A 19,715-nucleotide genomic window follows, 5' to 3' on the forward strand; every position below is an offset into this window, starting at 1 on the left:
GATCAAATGGAATATGACACATTTTTTTAGATTCAATTCAGCTTTTTCCCATTTTAACTTGTATTATATGTATATTCTGTCCTACCAAACATTCTTCCATTAGATACGTTAAAGAAAAAGTTAGTGTATGTGGCTTTTCAAGAACAAAGAAATTACCCTTTTTTTCTGTGCTTGCTTCAAATTAATTGTTGTACCTTTTCTAATAAAATAAATAATATTGATGAGGCCAAATAACTAAAAAAAGCCAAGAATTTTTAGTGAAAGAACTGGCAAAAATTATGAAATGATTAAAATTTAGGCTTATAATTATATTCTCATTTGGCGTACTAATAATTTATAAATTCATGCATAATATCATTAAAATTTGCTAATAAATCATTAACGGATTGGTTTGAATGAAAAAGATTTATGTCTCTTGATCCTTGTTGATATAAAAAATCTCTGCCGATAAATCTAACACTCAAAATAACCTTTAAACTCTAATGATTCTTTGAAAACATTATTCACTCATCAGGTGATTAATGATTGTCGGGGCTTAATCAATAGGCACAATGACACTAAAACTGTCTTTTAAAAAAAGATTACTAGTATTATTCCATGTAAACATACCTTCAACCAACAACTTAAATCCGGCAAGTGAATGCAGGTAGCGGGATAGGTCTATTTTCTAATTGGTAAAGTGAATGCAGTGAATGAAGATTTAAATAACGACTTCCAACATTACTCTGCGAAGATTTCTTTGAATCGATTCGCTTTGACTACTGCTCTGTTCTTTATTTAATTATCCCCGTACAATTAAGCAACTACTTAATGTCCTTTATTATACGGTGATTATTAAGGCATTGTTTGGATGGAGGTTTTTGACGGTAAGGTATGGTAAAAGAAAAGATAAAATTTAACTTTTGAGTTGCTCGGAAAAAAAAGTTATTTTGAAAAAAAATGGTTTTAGAGTTTCATTTTTAAACTCATGGATTTGACCCATCGGGAAGTATTTTTGTTTTTTATTTTCTATATTGTCTTTATCAATTCGGTTAATGTATTAGTTTTTTCATCCAAAATAACTTGGTAATTGACTAAAAAATTCTTCTAAACTATAATTAAATTAATAATAATATTCTTAATTTATAATGTCCATCAACATTTTGGTTCCTTTATGATTTTTGTTAACATTTTAATCCTTCCGATTTAGATGGAAGGACCAAAATGTTACTAAATTTATAATTTAAAAATCTCATATTTAGTGTTTGAAAATGAGATTTTCATACATTAAATTCACTGTAATTAAGGGATGAATTTATTAGTTTCCCTTTTGAAAGTAATGGGTTTCTTAGAAATTACTATCATTATCCATAGTTGATGGAGCCTAACGATTATAACCGTAAGTCAACTAATTATAAATTTGTTTGTTTGGTAGGACCTGTCGTTCGCTTTGCAGCTTTAATTTCCAAACCCAACGCCCAAAATTTTCATTTCAAACTCCTTATCCTATCATTCCTACTGACATTATCAAATCCTTTCAATTAAAATGTTTTTTCTTTTCAACATCAAAGGGATTAATCTCATCCTGCAACTTTTAAATAGGGGTTGAGGATACCCTCGGAAATACCAGTTTTTTTTTTTTTCTTTTTTCCAGAAAAACAAAAATAGAAAATACTCGCCCCATGGATTATATATATACTTTCAAGGTTCCCTTATTTCAAGTTAGTTTCAGTTGAAGCTCGCTATTGCCCTTTTCTTTCTGTACTTTCTGACTCTTCTCCCTCTCTCTCTCTCTCTCTCTCTCTCTCTCTCTCTATCTGCTTAAAGAAACAAAGAAATGGATAGACGCAGAAGGAAGCAACCTAAAACCGCTACTTGTCTCTCTGAAGGTGATTTTATTTATTATTATGAATCTCTAATTTGTGCTTTTGCTTCTTGTCTCTGTGTAATTGTTTCCGGGTTTTCTTTTTTTCAGCAATTAATTATTATTACAATTTGTTGTTTTTTTTTATCTCCTCCATGTCTTTTTCCATTTCAAAGCTCTTTTCATTAATTAATTTCATTATCTTATTAATTAGCAGAGGTGAGCAGCATTGAGTGGGAGTTCATTAACATGTCCGAACAAGAAGAGGATCTCATTTATCGAATGTATAAGCTTGTCGGGGACAGGTTATAATCCAACTCAATCTTTCTTTCCTTCATATTTCTTCTTCTGGAAATAGAACCACATTTTAGAATTTTACCATTTGCAGCTTTCGAACGTGTTGGTGTGTGTATATATATATATATATATATATATATATATATATACATATATATGAACAACAATGTCTCTGTTATTTGACCTACCTAACTTGTAATTTATTTTTTTGGTTAATTAATTTTCAACTCAGAAGCTCATATTCATAAATTCTGACTCATTTATTAACTTACAGTATGTTTAAAACATGAAAGGTACATTTTCTGATTTCAAAGTCATCATTGCAATAACAATATTTACTATTTGCAATATTATTAATTAACTAATTACTTCTATATTTTAAATTATGCAGGTGGGGTTTGATAGCGGGTCGAATCCCGGGTCGGAAAGCTGAAGAAATAGAGAGGTTTTGGATAATGAGACACGGCGAAGTGTTTGCCAGTAGACGAGAAGAACTCAAGAGCTCTGAGTCTTAATGGAAATTCATTTTTGGATATAAGGCATTAATCCCATCCTTCTTCTGATCTTCTTCTTCTACAGAAGGTCCAAATTTAATTAATATCTAGATTTAGTTAAATTATAATTAGTAATAGAATGATTAACGTGTGTTGATGTTTCATTAACATCGAAGTAAGTAGTAATGAGCAGTGATTATGATTCCATTAGTGTATTTTTGCTCCTCCTTGTTTTAATCCTTTCATGTACTAATTTATTCTACTAAGTAATTTAATTAATATGACTGCATTATTAATTTTGATTTATTAGTATCATTTATATATAAAAGTAAAGCAAATCTTTTTTTTTTTTTTTCATTTTTTCTGTAACAGAGCTACTAATGGCAAAATTCTAATGTAGGAAAAAGGCTAAAGACGAAGACAGGAGACTAAAGTAGGAAGAAAAGTTCTGTGACTGTAGGTTTCAGTTCATGCTGCTACTTTTCAATCTTTATTAATGGTAGGGAAGGATCGGTCTCTACCCTTCTCTGCTTAAAAGTCTGCAGTTCAGTGTTCAGTACTTTATATAATTATATATTTTTCATATTTATTTATTTTTCTGCTATATTTTCTCTTCTCGTACACAAACCTTTTCAAAATTAATGAGTAATAAATAACGTCATGCATGCGTCTTATAAACCCCCAGGAAAAAGAAAAAAAAAAAAGAAAAAGAAAAATCCAAGGGAAAAGATTCCATGTCATTTAAATGATAATGGAAACATTTCCTTCTCCCAAGGAAATGGAAATGATTCCTCCCTTGTTCACCCCCATGGGCTTTATTATCAGCCTAGATAGATAGATAGGCTTGAGCCGAAGTTGTAGAATTGAAAGAGGCCTAATTTCCTACAAGGTAAAGCCCAGATTCAAAACGGGATGCCACTTGAAGTGCGGATTGTTATAGCGTGGAGATGACGTAATCAAGACTTGAGTCTTGTGAACGGAATTTTTGTTTTTTGTTTTTCTTTTTTCAAATGATACTTGCAATTTGCATGAACAGAAGATTTTATGCAACACGTGTATGCATAGTAAAATTTTTATCCAGCATGTCCTTTTTGTCCTAGAAAATTTTTATCGCATAAAGAGAAAATATACTGGTTCCGTTCTGTTAATTTAACACTTTTTAATTTATTTTCACTTCAATTATAATTTTAGAAAATTAAAATAATATTCAATTATTGCTTTTATTTAAATATTTCCACTTTAGCTCTCTTAGTTATAAAAAATTTATTTAATCAATAATTTTTTTCGATAACTAAAACTGAAATTATTTTTTAATTATTGTGAACAGTTAAATATTAAAAAGAGATAATATATATAATGAAATTTAATAAAGACCAAAAAGTAATTAATTTATGCTTGAAACTTGAAACTAAAGGTTTAGTTGGACCTTTTCAAATTATCTTTCGACAATAAGTAAAGAAGATTCTTTAATTGTGTTAAATTAATTGTATCAAATTAAAATATTGATTAAGTTAATTAAATTGATGTAATAATTTATAATACCAATCACAAATGTTTGTTTTTTAATTGGAATTTAAGTAAGGCGTTAAATTAAATTCAATCAAACTACAATAGGTCACGGAATAAATTTAAATGTAATTTCAGTACCGAATATCGATCTCCGATCACCGAATCATTATTGCACTCCTAGCATAAACATTGTACCCGCATGTGCATATGGTCAGTTACCTAATATCATGACCATAATACCCTTTGACCTGGTTTACTTAATAAAGAATAAATTAAAAGAAAATAATAGAAAAACGTTATAGATATTTTCCAAGGCCCCAGACGCGTAGAATATTAATTGGGTGGCCAAAAGCCGACAATTTGAGTTCACAATTGTTTACGGACAATAACCTTGTAGTTTCAATGCATTAAAGTACTTTTTCCGGTCCAGGTTATTATAGTAAAATAGTGGGAAAGTTTGAAAAATCAAATACGTTTTCTGAGAATGCATGAATTGTGATCTGTTATCGTTACAGGGGTGGCCATGGTTCTAGAACCGTAGATTCTAATTTCAAAAAATTTAGAACTAGAATTGAATCGAAAAATTAATAGTTTTAGTTATGGTTTCGGTTCCAAAAACCAACAGTTCCGACTGGTTCTCCGACCGGTTTTTCAACGGTTCCGGTCGATTTCAAACCGATTGCGGATGGTTCCGACCGGTTTCAAATGGAACTAGAACCGTCGGTTCCGACTGGAGCTGGAATGGCCGGTTCACAGTTTCAAAACTGGTGGAATCAGAATCAAACCGGTTTGGACCGATTCTGATTTCAGTTCGGATCGGTTTTGATTCCCACCGATTCTAAACCGACGGTTCTAATTCTAAAAACCGGATTTTGACCACCTCTAATTATATATGTGTTTAGCATACGTCAGAATCATTTAAAGATTGAGTGGTTTCCAGAAAAAGAATTTTTTTTGGAATGATTCTAGAAAAAGAAGTTGATTCAAAGGATAGTGAATAGTTGCATTAGATAAGCATTCTAACTTCATTGTCTTGTTCTCACAAGTTCAATTTCAGAAATTTAATATAATCAGGACAATTTTTAACATATGACTAAATGGATTTTTATATTTCAAATTTGTTTATATTAAACAAAAAATTAAAAATCCATATAAAAACAATTTAATATTAATTTTTTAAGTTAGTGATTCAATTAGTTACATATATAATCAATCAATGAAAAAAAGAACGGAGATGAGGCTCAGTCAAGCGTCAGGATTGCATAATTTAAAGTTCACAAAGAATAGCATTACGTAGAAGATGCAGAATGAGCAATAAAATTTAAAATATACATTTGGATGGTTTGTCAAACGTCAGCGTAAGCATGGGGTCGCACTTGATATCAGCAGTAGACGTCACCTTATCTTAATTCTTCTTATCTTTTTTCGTCCTTTTTCTTATGTAAATTCACACAAATTTAAATTTTAAAAAGAAAAGGTTGAAAAAAGTGACAACTGACTCAGCAAGCAAGAAGCAACAAAGAGGCCACCAAGGAATGTTCTTTTCTTTTTCCGCGTTTCTACTCAGTAGCAAACTTCTGTTAGATACAAGGGTTGCGTTTCGAACTTTTTTGAATTGGTCAGCCATTGGACCCTTCTTTTCTTTTTTTTTTTTCTTTTTTTTTTTTTTTTTTTTTATAAATAATTATATATATGCCCCTCCTTCTTCTCACCTTCTCAACATAGACCAAAATCCCCTTTATCCTTTTTCAATTTGGGGTTCTGATCTCCCTTTCTTTGCATTACAAATAGCTTTCTTCTACACTTCACTTCCACTTCGACATCACATTTAATATCGATCTTGAAGCTGTAGTTTGTCTTATGGTATATATACCAGAAATTCGAAATGGATTTGGAACAAAAGAATCTCATCAATGAACTGTCTCAGGGGAAAGAGTTAGCAGAACAGCTAAGAAACCATCTTAACCCTTCATCTTCACTTGAAACTCGTTTGTTCTTAGTTGATAAGCTACTTTCTTCCTATGAGAAAGCACTTTGTTTGCTTAATTGGGTTGAATTGTCACATTCATATCCTAATTCTACCCCAACTACTGACGTCTCTCTTCAACCTTCCAAAAAGAAAAGGTATTTTTTAATATTTTAATTAATTTCGTATATATCTGGTTCTTAATTAATTAATTAATTAATCTAAATTTTACTGAAATATTTCAGGAAAACACAAATTCGTTGTACTGAAGAAGTGAAGGTTTGTTCAGGAACAGGAGCCCAAGCTGGGCCACCTGACGATGGTTATAGCTGGAGAAAGTATGGTCAAAAAGATATTCTTGGAGCTAATTTTCCAAGGTTAGTTTTTTTCTGTTTTTTTTTTTTATTTTTTTATTGAATTAATGCCGACGAAGTAATTAATAACTGTAAACTAATAATTTGCAGGGGATACTTCAGATGCATTCACCGTCACTCACAAGGTTGTCTGGCTATAAAGCAAGTTCAAAGATCCGACCAAGATCCTTCGATTTTTGAAGTGACGTACAGAGGAAGACATACTTGTGTCCAGGCCTCTCATTTTACTTCAGTAAATGAAAATTCCATCCAAAACAAAGATCATCATCATCAACAACAAATAGCAAAAGAGGTGAAAACACAGGATTTGGAAATTAAGAAAGAAAGTTTTCCATCCCTTTCCTTCCTGGATGAATTAAATGAGAGTGATGAGTCCAACAATTTCGCAGCGAGTCTTTCTCCGACATCTGATCAATCGAACTATTTCTCAGACAGCTATGGAATAAGTTTGAATGTTCGTACTCCGGACTCGAATCTCATTGACATAATTTCAACATCAAATTCAGTTGCCAATTCACCAATTGGAGATTTGGATTTCTCTAATTTCGACTTTGAGATCGAACCCAATTTCCAGTTTGATAATTTGGAATTCTTTGCTTAGCCGTGATACCCAACATTAGTACCTACTCGTAAGTCTTAAACAAAGTGATAGACAAGAAATTTTCCACTTAATAGTTGGCCAAATTTTTTATTCAAATAATATATTTTTGGTAAGTTCAGGAGTATCGCACCGATTATTGTAATTCTTTTTTTCATCTGCTGTATATCTTGAATGCAGTAAAACTCAAATTGAACAAATGTACAATTACTAATAAATTTAATATATCTTGTTCAAGTTCGTTAAGAGACAAAAAAGGGGAATGATACGCTTTCTAGCCCAATGCTTTGGCCCAATTCAAAGACCAACTGGATGAGTCCATAAAGCCTACAATGAAATGAGGCCCATGAGCCCACTGCTTTCTTTTTTTTGGAAACTTTACTGAAAAGAAGATAGGGGGATAAGTTTAAAGTATAGAGTAGAGAGTACAAACAAATGATTTGCCAGTTTGACACTTGAAAAGAAAAGGCACAACAATTATTGACAGCTTTAGACTCACACATGCAATCATAATTATATACTTTTTTTTTTTTTTTTCAATTTTTGTAATTTAATAAAAATGGAATAAAAAAGGTGGCTAATATAAAATAAGATCAAATGATTTCAAAATTACAGTTCTCAGTTATCCAATATTGTTCCTTTTTACTTTATATTTGTCATTTTTTAAGTTGCTAAATTCCATTTGCTGCCTTTCAAATTTAAATGGGTTCCCACCCCAATCAAAAGGTTCAAAATGACCAATCCAGCCCTCTAAAACTTCAAAAATGACTCACAAACCTTTGAAACTTTAACCTGCCAACTAATAATTCATTACGCCATAATAAATATTTCATGCAAGTGGACAGTACCTGATATATTGATTTTTTTAAGGTTGTGCTATTGATGGATTTTGAAAGTTTTGATGTGGAAGGTTAACTTATCAAAAAACACAAAAAATAAAAGACCAATGGTATGTGGTTGTTGTGAAATTCATATGTAAATGTTGTTAAGATTAACCTTGTGTTGCAAAGTTTATATTCGCATGTAAGTATAAAATTTTTTAAGATGTAAAATTTACTCTCTCTACACATATATATATAGATAGATATAAAATTTTTCGAGGAATAATATACATCAATGTCAATATTAATTATGTACCGAGCATAATAAAATAGAATAAAATTTTAACTTCAAATAATTTTCTTTATGCACGTATAACTGAATAATAAATAAAATAAAAATATTAGAAAAATAATTTTCTTCAAATTTGATTGATTAATTGGATTACTATAAGGAAAAAAAAAAAATATAAGGAGCCAAAGTTGATATACAAATAAAAAATTGACTCAGGAGCCAAAGTTGATAGACAAATGAAAGTTTGATTATCCTATGCCATGTGGTGTTAAGCAGTGGGCAACCAAAACAATAACAGGATAAGGGGCACATATGGACAGCCACGTTTCTTTTATGGGCCCCCACAAGGTGACACATACAGTGATGGCAGGCTTAGGTAAGCCTGTTTTGTAATTTTAGAACATTCTATGGTTAAAAGACCTAAAAAGTTTCAGAATTCATTTACTATAAAAATCTATATTTCATCGCTAATTAAATTTATATATATTCATCTACCAAAAAAAAAAAAAAACTTTAATACTACTTGTATTTTTTTCAGTGAAAATTTTAAATATTTTCATTTATTAAAAAATTTCATTAAATTGAATTAGTATATATCATATGTAGATATATATTTTTCATATTTACGACTCTTAAAATTAAACCATTTAATTTAATAAAATCATATTTTAATCGATGATAAAAATACAGGTTAGTTGCCATTTCAGTGTCATTGTAAACAACAATTTCTTTTTATGGAAAAATAAATAAATAGAGTGATAAGATGGAAACAAAATGTTAAAACAGGAGTGGAAAGGGTAATCACAACTCTTGATGTTTTTGTTATTTTTGTACTTATTGGTGTGATGAAAACGTACACGATAAATAATGTAAGCTATGTTTGGTCCACCAAAATCCGATCTTTTCATTTTGTAATTATTATCAAGGGAGAATTAATTAAGGTTTGCTTTTTCATTTTTCAAGTTACTCAATTCACATATTTTTTTTCTTGGTATTAATTGTAGATATTCCTAATTTATTAGGCTATAACTAAATCATGTTTGTGTCCATTAAAAAACAAAACACTTCTAATGAGTATGGGCGAAGCTACCTTTAACACAAAAGTAGATAATTGTTCTCTTCTCTTCAAAAAAATAAAAATTTTAAATAATTTATTTTGGTTAAGCGCGAATTATGGCCATTTAAGAAAGGATTTGTACCCCTAACTTGCATATTCAATTTTTGCCCCCTCCAAGTTTAACTCTAGTGAATATTTTTTCTGTTCAAGTGAATTAAACCTTCCATCTCATTTTAGAGAGAATAATGCACAACCATTAATTCTGACACTATTTAGGTTACACCAATTCATATTAAACATTCAATTCCACAATGAATGACTAGTGTTTTAACTTTAATTGACTACCAAAACAACAAGAAAGATAAATAATAAATCAACATTTCCAATTCCTATATCATAATTTCTTTCCCACCCAACCAAACACACAGTGTGAAAAGAAAAAACAGAGAAGAATCCTATGAAATGCATGTCGAAGTTGCTGGTCTGTTTCCATATTTCACTGTCATCACAGGTCCGTAATCACATGCATCTTTAGACCTCAAAATAAAAATTTTATAGGCCGCTATAGTCACAGACAAACATGACCATAAGAAAATCAATATTCAGAAATAGGATATCTAATTGGGGTCACCTCCACTTGTGTCCATACTATTCTTCTTTCCAATCACATACCCTTTAATAATTGATCATCAAATGCAAATAAAATCATTTTATTTTTGGTACTTAATTGTCTAATTTGCCACTTACCTACTTCATTAACTCCTTAGTGGCTATGACTTTTTCTTTGATGTAACTAAAATTTAATTTCTTTAGTGGTTGCATGGGTCCACCACATTTTGGCTTAATTCAATATATATATGCTACAATATTCCAGATTTGTCATTGCTCACTCACCTTTCTTACCCACTTCACATCATTCTATTACATTATACGTAATAACGCAATTCTATTACATTAAAATGTTAGAGAGTATAATACAATCACGTGGAGGAGTTGATCATAACAAGAAACTTAAGGAGACAGCACAGGAACATATATAAAAAGTAATTAAATACAAAAGGCTATAGAGAGTAGAATAATTATTACCTATACTATTTGATTATCAAGTTAATTATAATTTTGGGTCTTCCATTTGAGAGCTAAACGAGAGAGTGCTTTGGTGGAAGATCCATTTTCACTGAGCACATCAGAAGCTGCATCTTTGAGATTTTTCATTCTATTGCGTACTTTTTTCCCTTCTTCGCCTTCCATTAAGCTTCTAATCGTATTTGCAATCTCTTCTCTTACAATTAAGCCATTTTCACTAGGTTTAGGTCTTAAGGCAACCTTAATGTCCTCTGTTAACATAACAGCATTCATTTTTTGCTCCGCGTAGAGTGGCCAAGCAATTAACGGAACTCCATTTACTACACTTTCAAGAGTTGAATTCCAACCACAGTGAGTTAAGAACCCACCTGTTGCCCCGTGACTCAGTACCTTTGCTTGTGGTGCCCAAGACGACACAACTAGACCCCGTCCTTTGGTCCTGTCTAAAAACCCTTTTGGTAAAAAATCGAACGGGTCGTTTTGGCTTTGTACGCTAAAATATGTAGCATTGGCAACTCCATCATTTGGACTCCTTACTACCCATAAAAATCTTTGATCGCTCATTTCTAAACCCAAAGCCAATTCGGTTATCTGATTGTAAGAAAGGGACCCACCACTTCCAAATGAAACGTATAGGACAGAGCCATGTGGCTGATCATCTAGCCACTTCAAAATTTCTGCTTCCTCAGGCTTACTCTTTGAATCCATATTCACCAGCGGACCAATCGGGTAAACGGGTGGTTTACCCGGTTCTTCTTCTTGCAAAGCTTTTATGGCTCCTCCTTCCATTTCCATGAAACTATTTAGCATAATACCCTCAGCCTGTCTATACCGCTTTGCATGATGAAGAACCCATTTGTAAGCGTCATCCTTTCGATCTTGAACCGGGTCGAGCAAGTCTTTACCGTGTATGGGTATACACCCGGGTATTTTCACGGGTTCTTTTAACTCCCTATACTCACACGACGTCGTTTCGTCGAGCTTGGGCAACGTAAAGAACAAAGACAAAGCCATAGCCGTAGAAGGATAAAAAATGTAAGGAGAGACATTGAATTCTCTGGCCACATCAAATGCATCGGTGCCAAAAAGATCCACTACCAAGGCCGCGAGACGAGTTGTCGAAACTAGAGACTTTAACTCCTCGCGAAGAGACGGAAAGGAGCGCGTCACAGTTAGGGAAATTAATGTTTCAATCTTTGCATCCGAAGGAAGGTCACTGAAGCTAACTGGAGGAAGAAACGTATAGCTTATGGTGGAGGGAAGGGAATCAAGAACAGATTTTTGTGCCTTAGAAGGAGGACCATCGGTTGGCACAATGAACTTAACCGAAATATTATGTTGAAAAGCGAGTCGTTTAGCAAACTCGACGAGTGGGATGAGGTGACCCATCCCTGGAGATGGTAAAATGGCAATATGGGTTGGTTCCGCCATGGATGGAATGGAATGGAAAGGAAAGGAAAGGAAAGCTTTTCTGGTTAATTATGGTTTTGTGAGGCACAAAAAGAGAAGCGTCTACTGCTTTATATAGAGACAGGTAATCCGAATAAGAGAATAATTAATATTTGGTTGTTTTTATTGGGCGGAGAAGAATGGAATTATAAAGAAGAGGATTAAATTGGAGCATATTCTTTATATTTTCAGCGTTTAAGGCTTTAAGCCTCAAGTTTGGAAGCTAGACGTTTATGTCTATTTTTCTAGAGGGAAAGGGAAAGGGAAAGGGAAATTTTTATTTTTTATTTATTTATTTTGTTTTTCCTGTATAGCTGCTCTCTTTGTCTAGATGAGTAAAATTGAGAACACAAGTGTTGTGTGGTGGTGATGTCAGTTCCAACGTAAGGCTTAGGTTATCAGTTATGGACGCTGGCCGTCCTTATCGTGTTTGGATGTCATTTTCTTGGCGTAGTATTGACGAGGTTAATTTGCTAAGCCTTAATTAATGTTTAACCAGAGGAATGGATGAACAGTAAAAATAGTAATAAGTCATAATTTGAACAGGTCATCTTCTGTTGAGGAAAAAACAAATAAATAAAAAAAAAACATTTTTCTACACCTTATTTTGACCAAGTGGATTCTAAATTTTAATGCTTGAAATATTTAAAAAATATGTATTCATTCAATTTATGAGTACTTTCTGTTTATTAAAAAAAGAAAAAACCCTCTGTAAAATCAAATTGATAGATCCTACTTTGGAAGTGTAGTTGGTGAATGTCAGTTAATTACTATTTAATTCTCCGCTTAACAAATAAAAATGACAGAATGACTAAATAATTTATAGGATTAAATTTTAAAAACTTTATAATAATTTTTTAAAAGGATAACGATGAAGTAATAATTTCAATTAAATTTCGAGACTTGACAGTAATTTGAATTTGTGCTAAATTATCCTAATTCATCTGTTTTTTCTTTCTTCCATGAACGAAGCGAATTTGATACTCAAATTAAAAAGAAAAAAAAAAAAAAAAAGAAGCAGAAAAGCCTGGTCGCATGAAGGGTGAGAACGTCAAAAACACGAGTAAAATGGAAACAAATATAGAGCAGGCAAACGTGGAAGATGCCAAGTTGGTTTTGATCACTTAGCGTTTTTTTTTTTTTTAAGATTATCAATCAAATAGTACCATTATTTATTCAGATCTCTATATTTAATATTTCAGTCAGAAAAAAAAAAATTAGACTTCCACATTTATAAATGGATCATATAAATGAAAAATTAGCCAATAAATTCATAATTCAATTTCATAAATAAGAGGTCAGCCTCTCTGGCGGCCTTCCCCTTCTATTATACACCCCGGCATAATTAATTAATTAGTGTTGTAATTAACAAGGCAACAACCATTTATATGCTACCTGTTTTTTAAATATATTATTATAAGATTTTGCAGCAAATTTAGAAAAAAAAAAAAAAAGAGAAAAAAACAATAATTTATATGTCATGCTTACCTAATTGAAAATTTTGCTATAAAATTAGGTTATCTTATTAAGTTGAAGATGCATCATGTGGTTTTCAAGATGCTTTTGTGGAAGGTGGAGAGTAAAACGTTAGTGAGCAAACAGCCACAAATTTCTCTGTCATACAAATAACTCAATCATTTTAATATAAATTGATTTTTAACCTTCCTATCCATTTTAGGTTTCATGATTTCCATATTCATTTTAAATTTTATTTTTATCTTTTATTAAACCGTTGTGATATTGCTGGATTAAAATATTTTGTTTATAATAAAATTAGTCAAAATTATCTATTTTTCATTTGATTCAAATATACTTTTTTATCATTTATTCCCTTTAATATTTCATTGTCTTCTTATTACTTATATAAATAATTTAGGATTATATATATTTTTCATTCGTTGGATCTAATAAGCCTTAATAATACTGTGCACTACACAATCGGACTCAAAATTTCTCACATAAACAATAAGACGAACAAACCACACCGGGTTGGTAATAATTTAAAATTCTCTATTACCAAAAAAATATTATTTTCATCTTATTCATGACTGTTTTTTAAACTCAAACAAAGATGAGAAAAGAAAATTAAATTAACCATTTAATTTATAAAATAATTCAGTGAAGTTTTTAATGTTTAACAAAATATTTATTCCGATAGTAAAAGGGCAATTTAAATATTAATTGAAATGAAAAAAAAAAAAAGAAAGTATTAAAAAATTGACACTTTTTTTTTTATCAATTTTAGTGCAAATAAAATATCTTAACACGGTAATAATTTTTTTCTCTGTCGATAACCCCATTTTTATTAAATTCCTTTTATAAGAATTTGGATTTCAGTATATTGAGTCATGTGCATTGTTTATATAGATGATTTATATATATCTTGGTTTTTTTTTAGAAAAAAAAAAGAGATCATGTTAAGGATTTTGATAATATTGCATATTTTTTATATTAGTAATAATATTTTTAAAAATTTTAATTTTTATATAATATTAACTTGAAATATTATTAATATAATTTTTAAAATAATAAATTTATATTTTTTAATTATTTAAATATACACTATATCTGAAAGTTGGGTAGCACTTGTTGTTAGATTATATAAGTACATCTGATAACTATTGCACGTGTTGTTCTGTTAACTATGTTGGTCATCTGACACTGGTAGGATATATCCACGCGAACACACAACATGGAGATTGATTTTCCTGACATCTTTTTCTGTTTAATTGAACAAACAAGTTTGTTCGTATTGGAAGTTTTTATTCTAATAATATTTATTTTATTTTTTTCAATAACAAACTTTAGGATGTTGTGTAAAAATATCATATATTAATTTATGTATAACATCATTTATAATATCTTTTTTAATTGGATAGAACGATAGCTGAATAGAAAATTCTATTATACAAATATTTTAAAAAATCCTATTGATTAATTAAACAAATTAATAATTTAGAATTAAAAATTATGTATATAATTGACCCTCGATTTATTTCAAGATATATTGGAGTAATTATTTGCAAATGGGCCGAGACGTCTAACGAAAAGACTACTTGATATTCTAGAGCTGCAACTGGGCCTTGTTCTCTGGTCCAATTAATACGTTATTACTAGACCGAAATATTGTGGGCCTATGTAGTTACTAGTGGATCCGTCCAATCCATCGAAGGAAGAATAAAATATGAAATCGAGAAATAAGAAAAGTTGTATTTGCAGTAGTTGTTCGATTCGTATTTCGAGTGAGAGCTGAAATCGCAGAGGGACAAGATGATATACCGAAAGTGGAGTCTGTTAACGGGCCCGGTGGCTATCTTGGCCGGGATCGTCGCTACGGTGGTCGTCGCTGACTTGCTTTTCATTGAGAACGTAAGTTTTCCCCTTTTTTTTCGGGTTTCCAACCCTAGACTTTCCATTCAAATAATCGAATTTTTTTGGGGTGAATTGAAGAGCTTATACCTCTATATTAAGAAATTAGTTGTTTGATATGCAGTTTGGATGTTTGAATTATAAGCAGTGGTTTGTTAGTCATCATGTTTAGATCTGAATCTGGCTATAAGAGGCATCTTCCATATTTAATCTTAAGATATTGGATTGTGACTTCTTTTATAAGTGTAAGCATTAGTTTTGTTTCATTTAGTAGTAAAATAAATAGTCGCTTTGTTCAAGCAATTTAGAAGTCGATGAAAGTTTCCAATGTTGGATATGTAAATTTGATGTTTGGAATCACTTGAAACTGAAATTTCACCTGGTTGATTTTCACTCCATGTGTGTTTTGTCTATGCTGGGAAGATGTTTTGATAGTTGGAGATCAATACTAAATGAACTTGACATAATGGTACATTTTTTTAACTAGAACTTAGACCAGCAATGGTGGAAGTATGAAAAACTAGAACAAATTGATCAAGTGTTGTGCCATGAAGTTATATTTGATTTCAAATTTAATTATTTGGAAATAGTTTTCAACTTAATATGAAGTAGTCCCTCCAATTTTAAACTGGGAGAAAGAGGTTATTTGTTTTATCTTGACTGCCATGGAAACGCTTTGCATTCAAACATAGTAATAATTCTTACACATTCTGTTGTATTTTAGTATATGTTACCAATCATGTTGACATCCAAGAATGGGAACAGAAGCGCCTCTATTGATTCCCCATTGTCTCCTAAATAAAGCTTGCCCTTGAGCTCCTTAGGAAATTTTGTTGGTTTTTATGGCTAATAAATTGAATTCACTGCTCTTCAGGCCTTGGTTGGATTATTTTAAAAACTACTGAGTTTGTTTTAACCAGAGCTCTTCATGACATGAGTTTTTTTCCCCCAAGGGTCACATCCCTTCTAACGTTTTATATTTGGAACTGCAGGATCGATTTTTTAAACGAGAAGAAAGGAAGCCAGATGCACCATCAGCCACCAAATAGAAGGGGAGCAAAACCACTTTATGAATGTTATGTAAGATTTTTCTGGTGGTTTGTGTTTGTTAAGTATGTTTCGGCAAAACGTGTATCTTTAAGATGCAATTTGGGACAAGAGTTCATAGTTAAATAATATGCAGGTTCTTGATCAAGTTTCAAGTGCATGCTTTTGTCTCAACGTAATAATTTAATCACCAAGTTCTGTCATTAAATCTTCAGATATAGGTTGAACTACCTTGATATGCAAATTGCAATTCCAGAAAGGAACAAAAATGGCATTTGGCACTGTTATTTAGTGGAGTTATTAATTCAATGACTGGAGAAAAAGAGTACAGTTGAAACTAAATTTGTTTGTGGTTTTTGGTCTTGTGGTGATTGATCTCAAGATACATTTTTAAATAGACTTATCAAGACTTTCGCCTCCTGTAAAATAGTACTTCGATATGGGCATCTCCGTTTGCGAGATGAATTCTATTTGTTAGCCGAGAATGAATTAGTAAAAGCAGATTTTGATTCACTCAATTACAGATCCAGGGTAAACTGAGTAAGTTTATGTGTACTCAGATACTAAATGAAATTCTATCTACTTAAAAAAAGAATTTTTTCAACCAAGTATGATAGAATAACTAGGTTCCAAAGAATTGCACTCTCCATTTACAGTCACTAACCACCAAATGGACTAGCTGACTTTTCTTTCAGTCAAGCTTCTCGAACTCATTAAGAAAAGTGGAGACACACTTGAAGTTGCTATCTGGCAGTGACTAACATCTGCATTACCAAATCATTCCAGGAGTCAATTGGCCCTGGCAAGCACCAGTGTAAACAATCATTCTGAACTTCAGCATTCTTATCCTCTGCAAATGGCTGAAACTGCCTGTACGGTCCAGGATGCCCATCCGGCCGCAACAACGATAACCGTGTCGTATCAAGTAGTTTGAAATTCCCCCCTGTTGCATTATTAGCCTTCTCAAATTCTTCCAATTCAATATCTCGCATCACTGTGTCTACATCTCTCATGTCAATCTGACCTACTTTAAAGGGAACTGTTCTGTTGCAAGTTCCTCCGCTGAACCATTCTCCATTCTCGAAGTGATCTGGTGTTGTCGTTCTAAAGAAAATCCAAGGTTTGTGATTCGACCGAACGAAAAAATCGAATATCAACTGTAGGGCTTTCCGATATGCATGATCAAATCCTAGCTCTGTCAAGTTCTTTCCAGGACAGTAATGACACCCTGTAACGTTATTGTTCTCATGATAAATTGCAGTTTTGAGAAACCATTTCCCACCTGCGATTACCGCATAATCGAACTTGTTGTATTGATCGGTCCATTTATTATCAAGTTGATCTAAATGAAGCTGGATTTCAGAAGATGAAACTCCATTCAGGTCTTCAAATATTTCTGCCTTGATAAGAAATGGGGCCCAAATTACTGAAAGAGTGAAGTTGTGACCTGGAAAGTGCCATATCTTTGATTTGTATTCTTCGTCGTGATACACCTCAATAGCTTCATCCACCTGTAGTACACAACAATTACTCTTCATGGGACCTAATTTTTTGAAAACTATAAAACAGAGAACATTGCCACAGACCATGCAACATAGAATCGATGCCAGTGGGGTCTAAAATAAAATTTATCATTTTTCTTTGTCTTCTTGTAATAATAATTTAAATTGAAACCAAAACAAGAAACTATTACTTGATTTTATGTTGGTATAATTAGTTTTGTATACGAACTACTAACAATTTCCATTTGTAGATGATACGAAATGAATTATATGGTTTGGACCAATTCAACAAGAGTTATCAATATTACTATTAAAGATTTAAATGGCAATTAAGATCTTTCAAATGTCTGGTAGGTAAACCAGATTAGAAAAGGACATGAGACCCTCCTAATTAAAACCAGCTGTGTTCCACAAGAAGATTCAGATTGAATGATTAATGATTAATAAACAATTAGAAAGATGGAATTTAAACGTTATCCCAATTTTATTCTTACTAGGAAAGATGACTAAATGCTTGTAATCTTTATTCTTTGCAAAGGAAACTTGGGTTCTACTCAAAAACTATTCTCTAAGACTTACAGACTACACACTGGAGTTAACAAGAAATGGCACTACACGAATTAATCTCAACTTAGGAAAAGAAACTTGGGGAAGGGTCATTTAAAGTTTGAAGATTTACCTGAGAGAGAATGCAAAGTAAAGACTGCACATGATTACGAGAAATGGAATCACCAATAAAAGCCCAATACTTGTTCTTCATGAGATGAAGAAATTTCTTTGGATTGAATCTGGGTAAATCACACCCTTGTGGGTTCCATCTCCAGTAAAGGTACCCTGAATCAGGTCTTCCGTTCTTCATACAATTTTGGTGACTTTCAATTTGAAGGCAGCTTTGATTGGTGTAAAATGGGCCTGAAGGGTCTGGTATCCATTCTCCACTAAACAAGTCACATTCTTCTGCAATTACATTACCAATAACAAATTACCACCAAAACCTTAACAAGAACTACACAATTGAAAAGAAAAGCAAAAACAACCCATTTCAAGAAAAAAAGAATTGGCCTCATTCGATTTAGTAATTATATAAATTTATGCATCTACTGAATCAGAGAAAATAAAAACTTGGAAAAAACAAAATATACACACCAATATCTGAAGTTTCGGTTGCATTAACTGCAAAATGATTAGAAAGAGTGTTTTGGTTTTGATGGACTGCAAAATCATTAGCATCGAAGTCATTTACAGGCAAAGAAAGGGCGGGCGGAGAAGACTCTGTTTCAGACTTCTGTTGAACGAGTGGCGGAGAGTCTATGACTGAGGAGGAGGAGAAGAATCCGAATGAATCAGAGACTAACAAACGAAAAGCAAAACCTATAAGAAGAAAGGAGACTGAAAACTTTACAAAGACATGATTGTGTTTGGCGAGGGAAAATGGGTGGAATTGGAAATCCTTCACCATTTGGCGTCAAAAAGAGGGAAGAAAAGGAGAAGGTTAGATAGCTATGCAGCTAAACACAATGGAACCGCACAGGTTTTTCTCAGCAACCAAAACGGTGTTATAATATGATAATTTGGATTATTATTAGGTGGTTAATCAGAGTTAAGAGGGTGAGTAACTTGTGATTTGAATAAAATAATAATATAAAAGTCCTGTCTTAGTCCATGTTTAATGACCACAGGTCCTGTAATATATCTTCTCTGTTTGGTTACTTGTAATTAAGTGGGCCAGCTATTTATCAAAAATAAATATTCCCTTCCCTGCTTTTTGTTTTTCCATTTCCATTTAAGATAATTCATTTATGAAAGTTACATCAGAGATAGAGAAGTAGGAATGGCGATATTCAATTTAATTAATTAAAAATTGAGTTGGATTTTTAAACCTAAAATACAGAGAAAGAGTAAAACAAGATGGAGGAAGAAGAGAGGTCTTCTCTTCTTTCAGTATCAGGAATGCTTATGTCGGAAGTTGCAAAGAAGCAATATGGAGATCGAAAGCACATGCCTGTGTCCA

At 31.9% G+C, this 19,715-nt stretch overlaps 4 protein-coding genes and 1 long non-coding RNA gene across 7 annotated transcripts; 3 read left to right on the forward strand and 2 right to left on the reverse strand.

The window, feature by feature from the left end:
- Positions 1–1,467: 1,467 nt before the first annotated feature.
- On the forward strand, positions 1,468–3,227 carry LOC105642872 (CAPRICE-like MYB3). Of its 3 annotated transcripts, none has more exons than XM_012227851.4 (4): positions 1,468–1,868; positions 2,061–2,148; positions 2,532–2,679; positions 3,035–3,227. In XM_012227851.4, exons 1-3 carry the CDS (start codon positions 1,817–1,819, stop codon positions 2,653–2,655), a joined length of 264 nt encoding a protein of 87 aa, XP_012083241.1. In that variant the 5' UTR covers positions 1,468–1,816; the 3' UTR covers positions 2,656–2,679; positions 3,035–3,227. The 3 variants fall into 3 exon arrangements, 2 of the variants coding, with proteins under 2 accessions (XP_012083241.1, XP_012083240.1); XR_002285391.3 differs by having other exon boundaries at positions 1,469–1,868; positions 2,532–2,722; XM_012227850.4 differs by lacking the exon at positions 3,035–3,227 and having other exon boundaries at positions 1,470–1,868; positions 2,532–2,940.
- Positions 3,228–5,847: 2,620 nt separating this feature from the next.
- Positions 5,848–7,208, forward strand: WRKY46 (WRKY DNA-binding protein 46). Its single transcript, XM_012227852.4, has 3 exons — positions 5,848–6,267; positions 6,355–6,486; positions 6,574–7,208. The coding sequence occupies exons 1-3, from the start codon at positions 6,029–6,031 to the stop codon at positions 7,082–7,084; spliced, it is 882 nt and encodes a 293-aa protein (XP_012083242.1). The 5' UTR covers positions 5,848–6,028; the 3' UTR covers positions 7,085–7,208.
- Positions 7,209–10,177: 2,969 nt separating this feature from the next.
- Positions 10,178–12,057, reverse strand: GT72B1 (UDP-Glycosyltransferase superfamily protein). Its single transcript, XM_012227853.4, has one exon. The coding sequence runs from the start codon at positions 11,766–11,768 to the stop codon at positions 10,359–10,361; it is 1,410 nt and encodes a 469-aa protein (XP_012083243.1). The 5' UTR covers positions 11,769–12,057; the 3' UTR covers positions 10,178–10,358.
- Positions 12,058–14,911: 2,854 nt separating this feature from the next.
- Positions 14,912–16,350, forward strand: LOC105642875 (uncharacterized). Its single transcript, XR_001047314.4, has 2 exons — positions 14,912–15,155; positions 16,148–16,350. It is a non-coding gene; the product is annotated as an uncharacterized LOC105642875 (long non-coding RNA).
- Positions 16,351–16,691: 341 nt separating this feature from the next.
- Positions 16,692–19,353, reverse strand: TBL26 (TRICHOME BIREFRINGENCE-LIKE 26). Its single transcript, XM_012227854.4, has 3 exons — positions 18,851–19,353; positions 18,384–18,661; positions 16,692–17,713 (listed from the first exon to the last, which is right to left on the reverse strand). The coding sequence occupies exons 1-3, from the start codon at positions 19,161–19,163 to the stop codon at positions 16,946–16,948; spliced, it is 1,359 nt and encodes a 452-aa protein (XP_012083244.1). The 5' UTR covers positions 19,164–19,353; the 3' UTR covers positions 16,692–16,945.
- Between the last annotated feature and the right edge of the window lie 362 nt (positions 19,354–19,715).

Source organism: Jatropha curcas, chromosome 5 (genome assembly GCF_041381405.1).
Source record: "Jatropha curcas cultivar XTBG-Jc1 chromosome 5, XTBG_Jcur_1.0, whole genome shotgun sequence".
Taxonomy (NCBI): Eukaryota; Viridiplantae; Streptophyta; class Magnoliopsida; order Malpighiales; family Euphorbiaceae; genus Jatropha; species Jatropha curcas.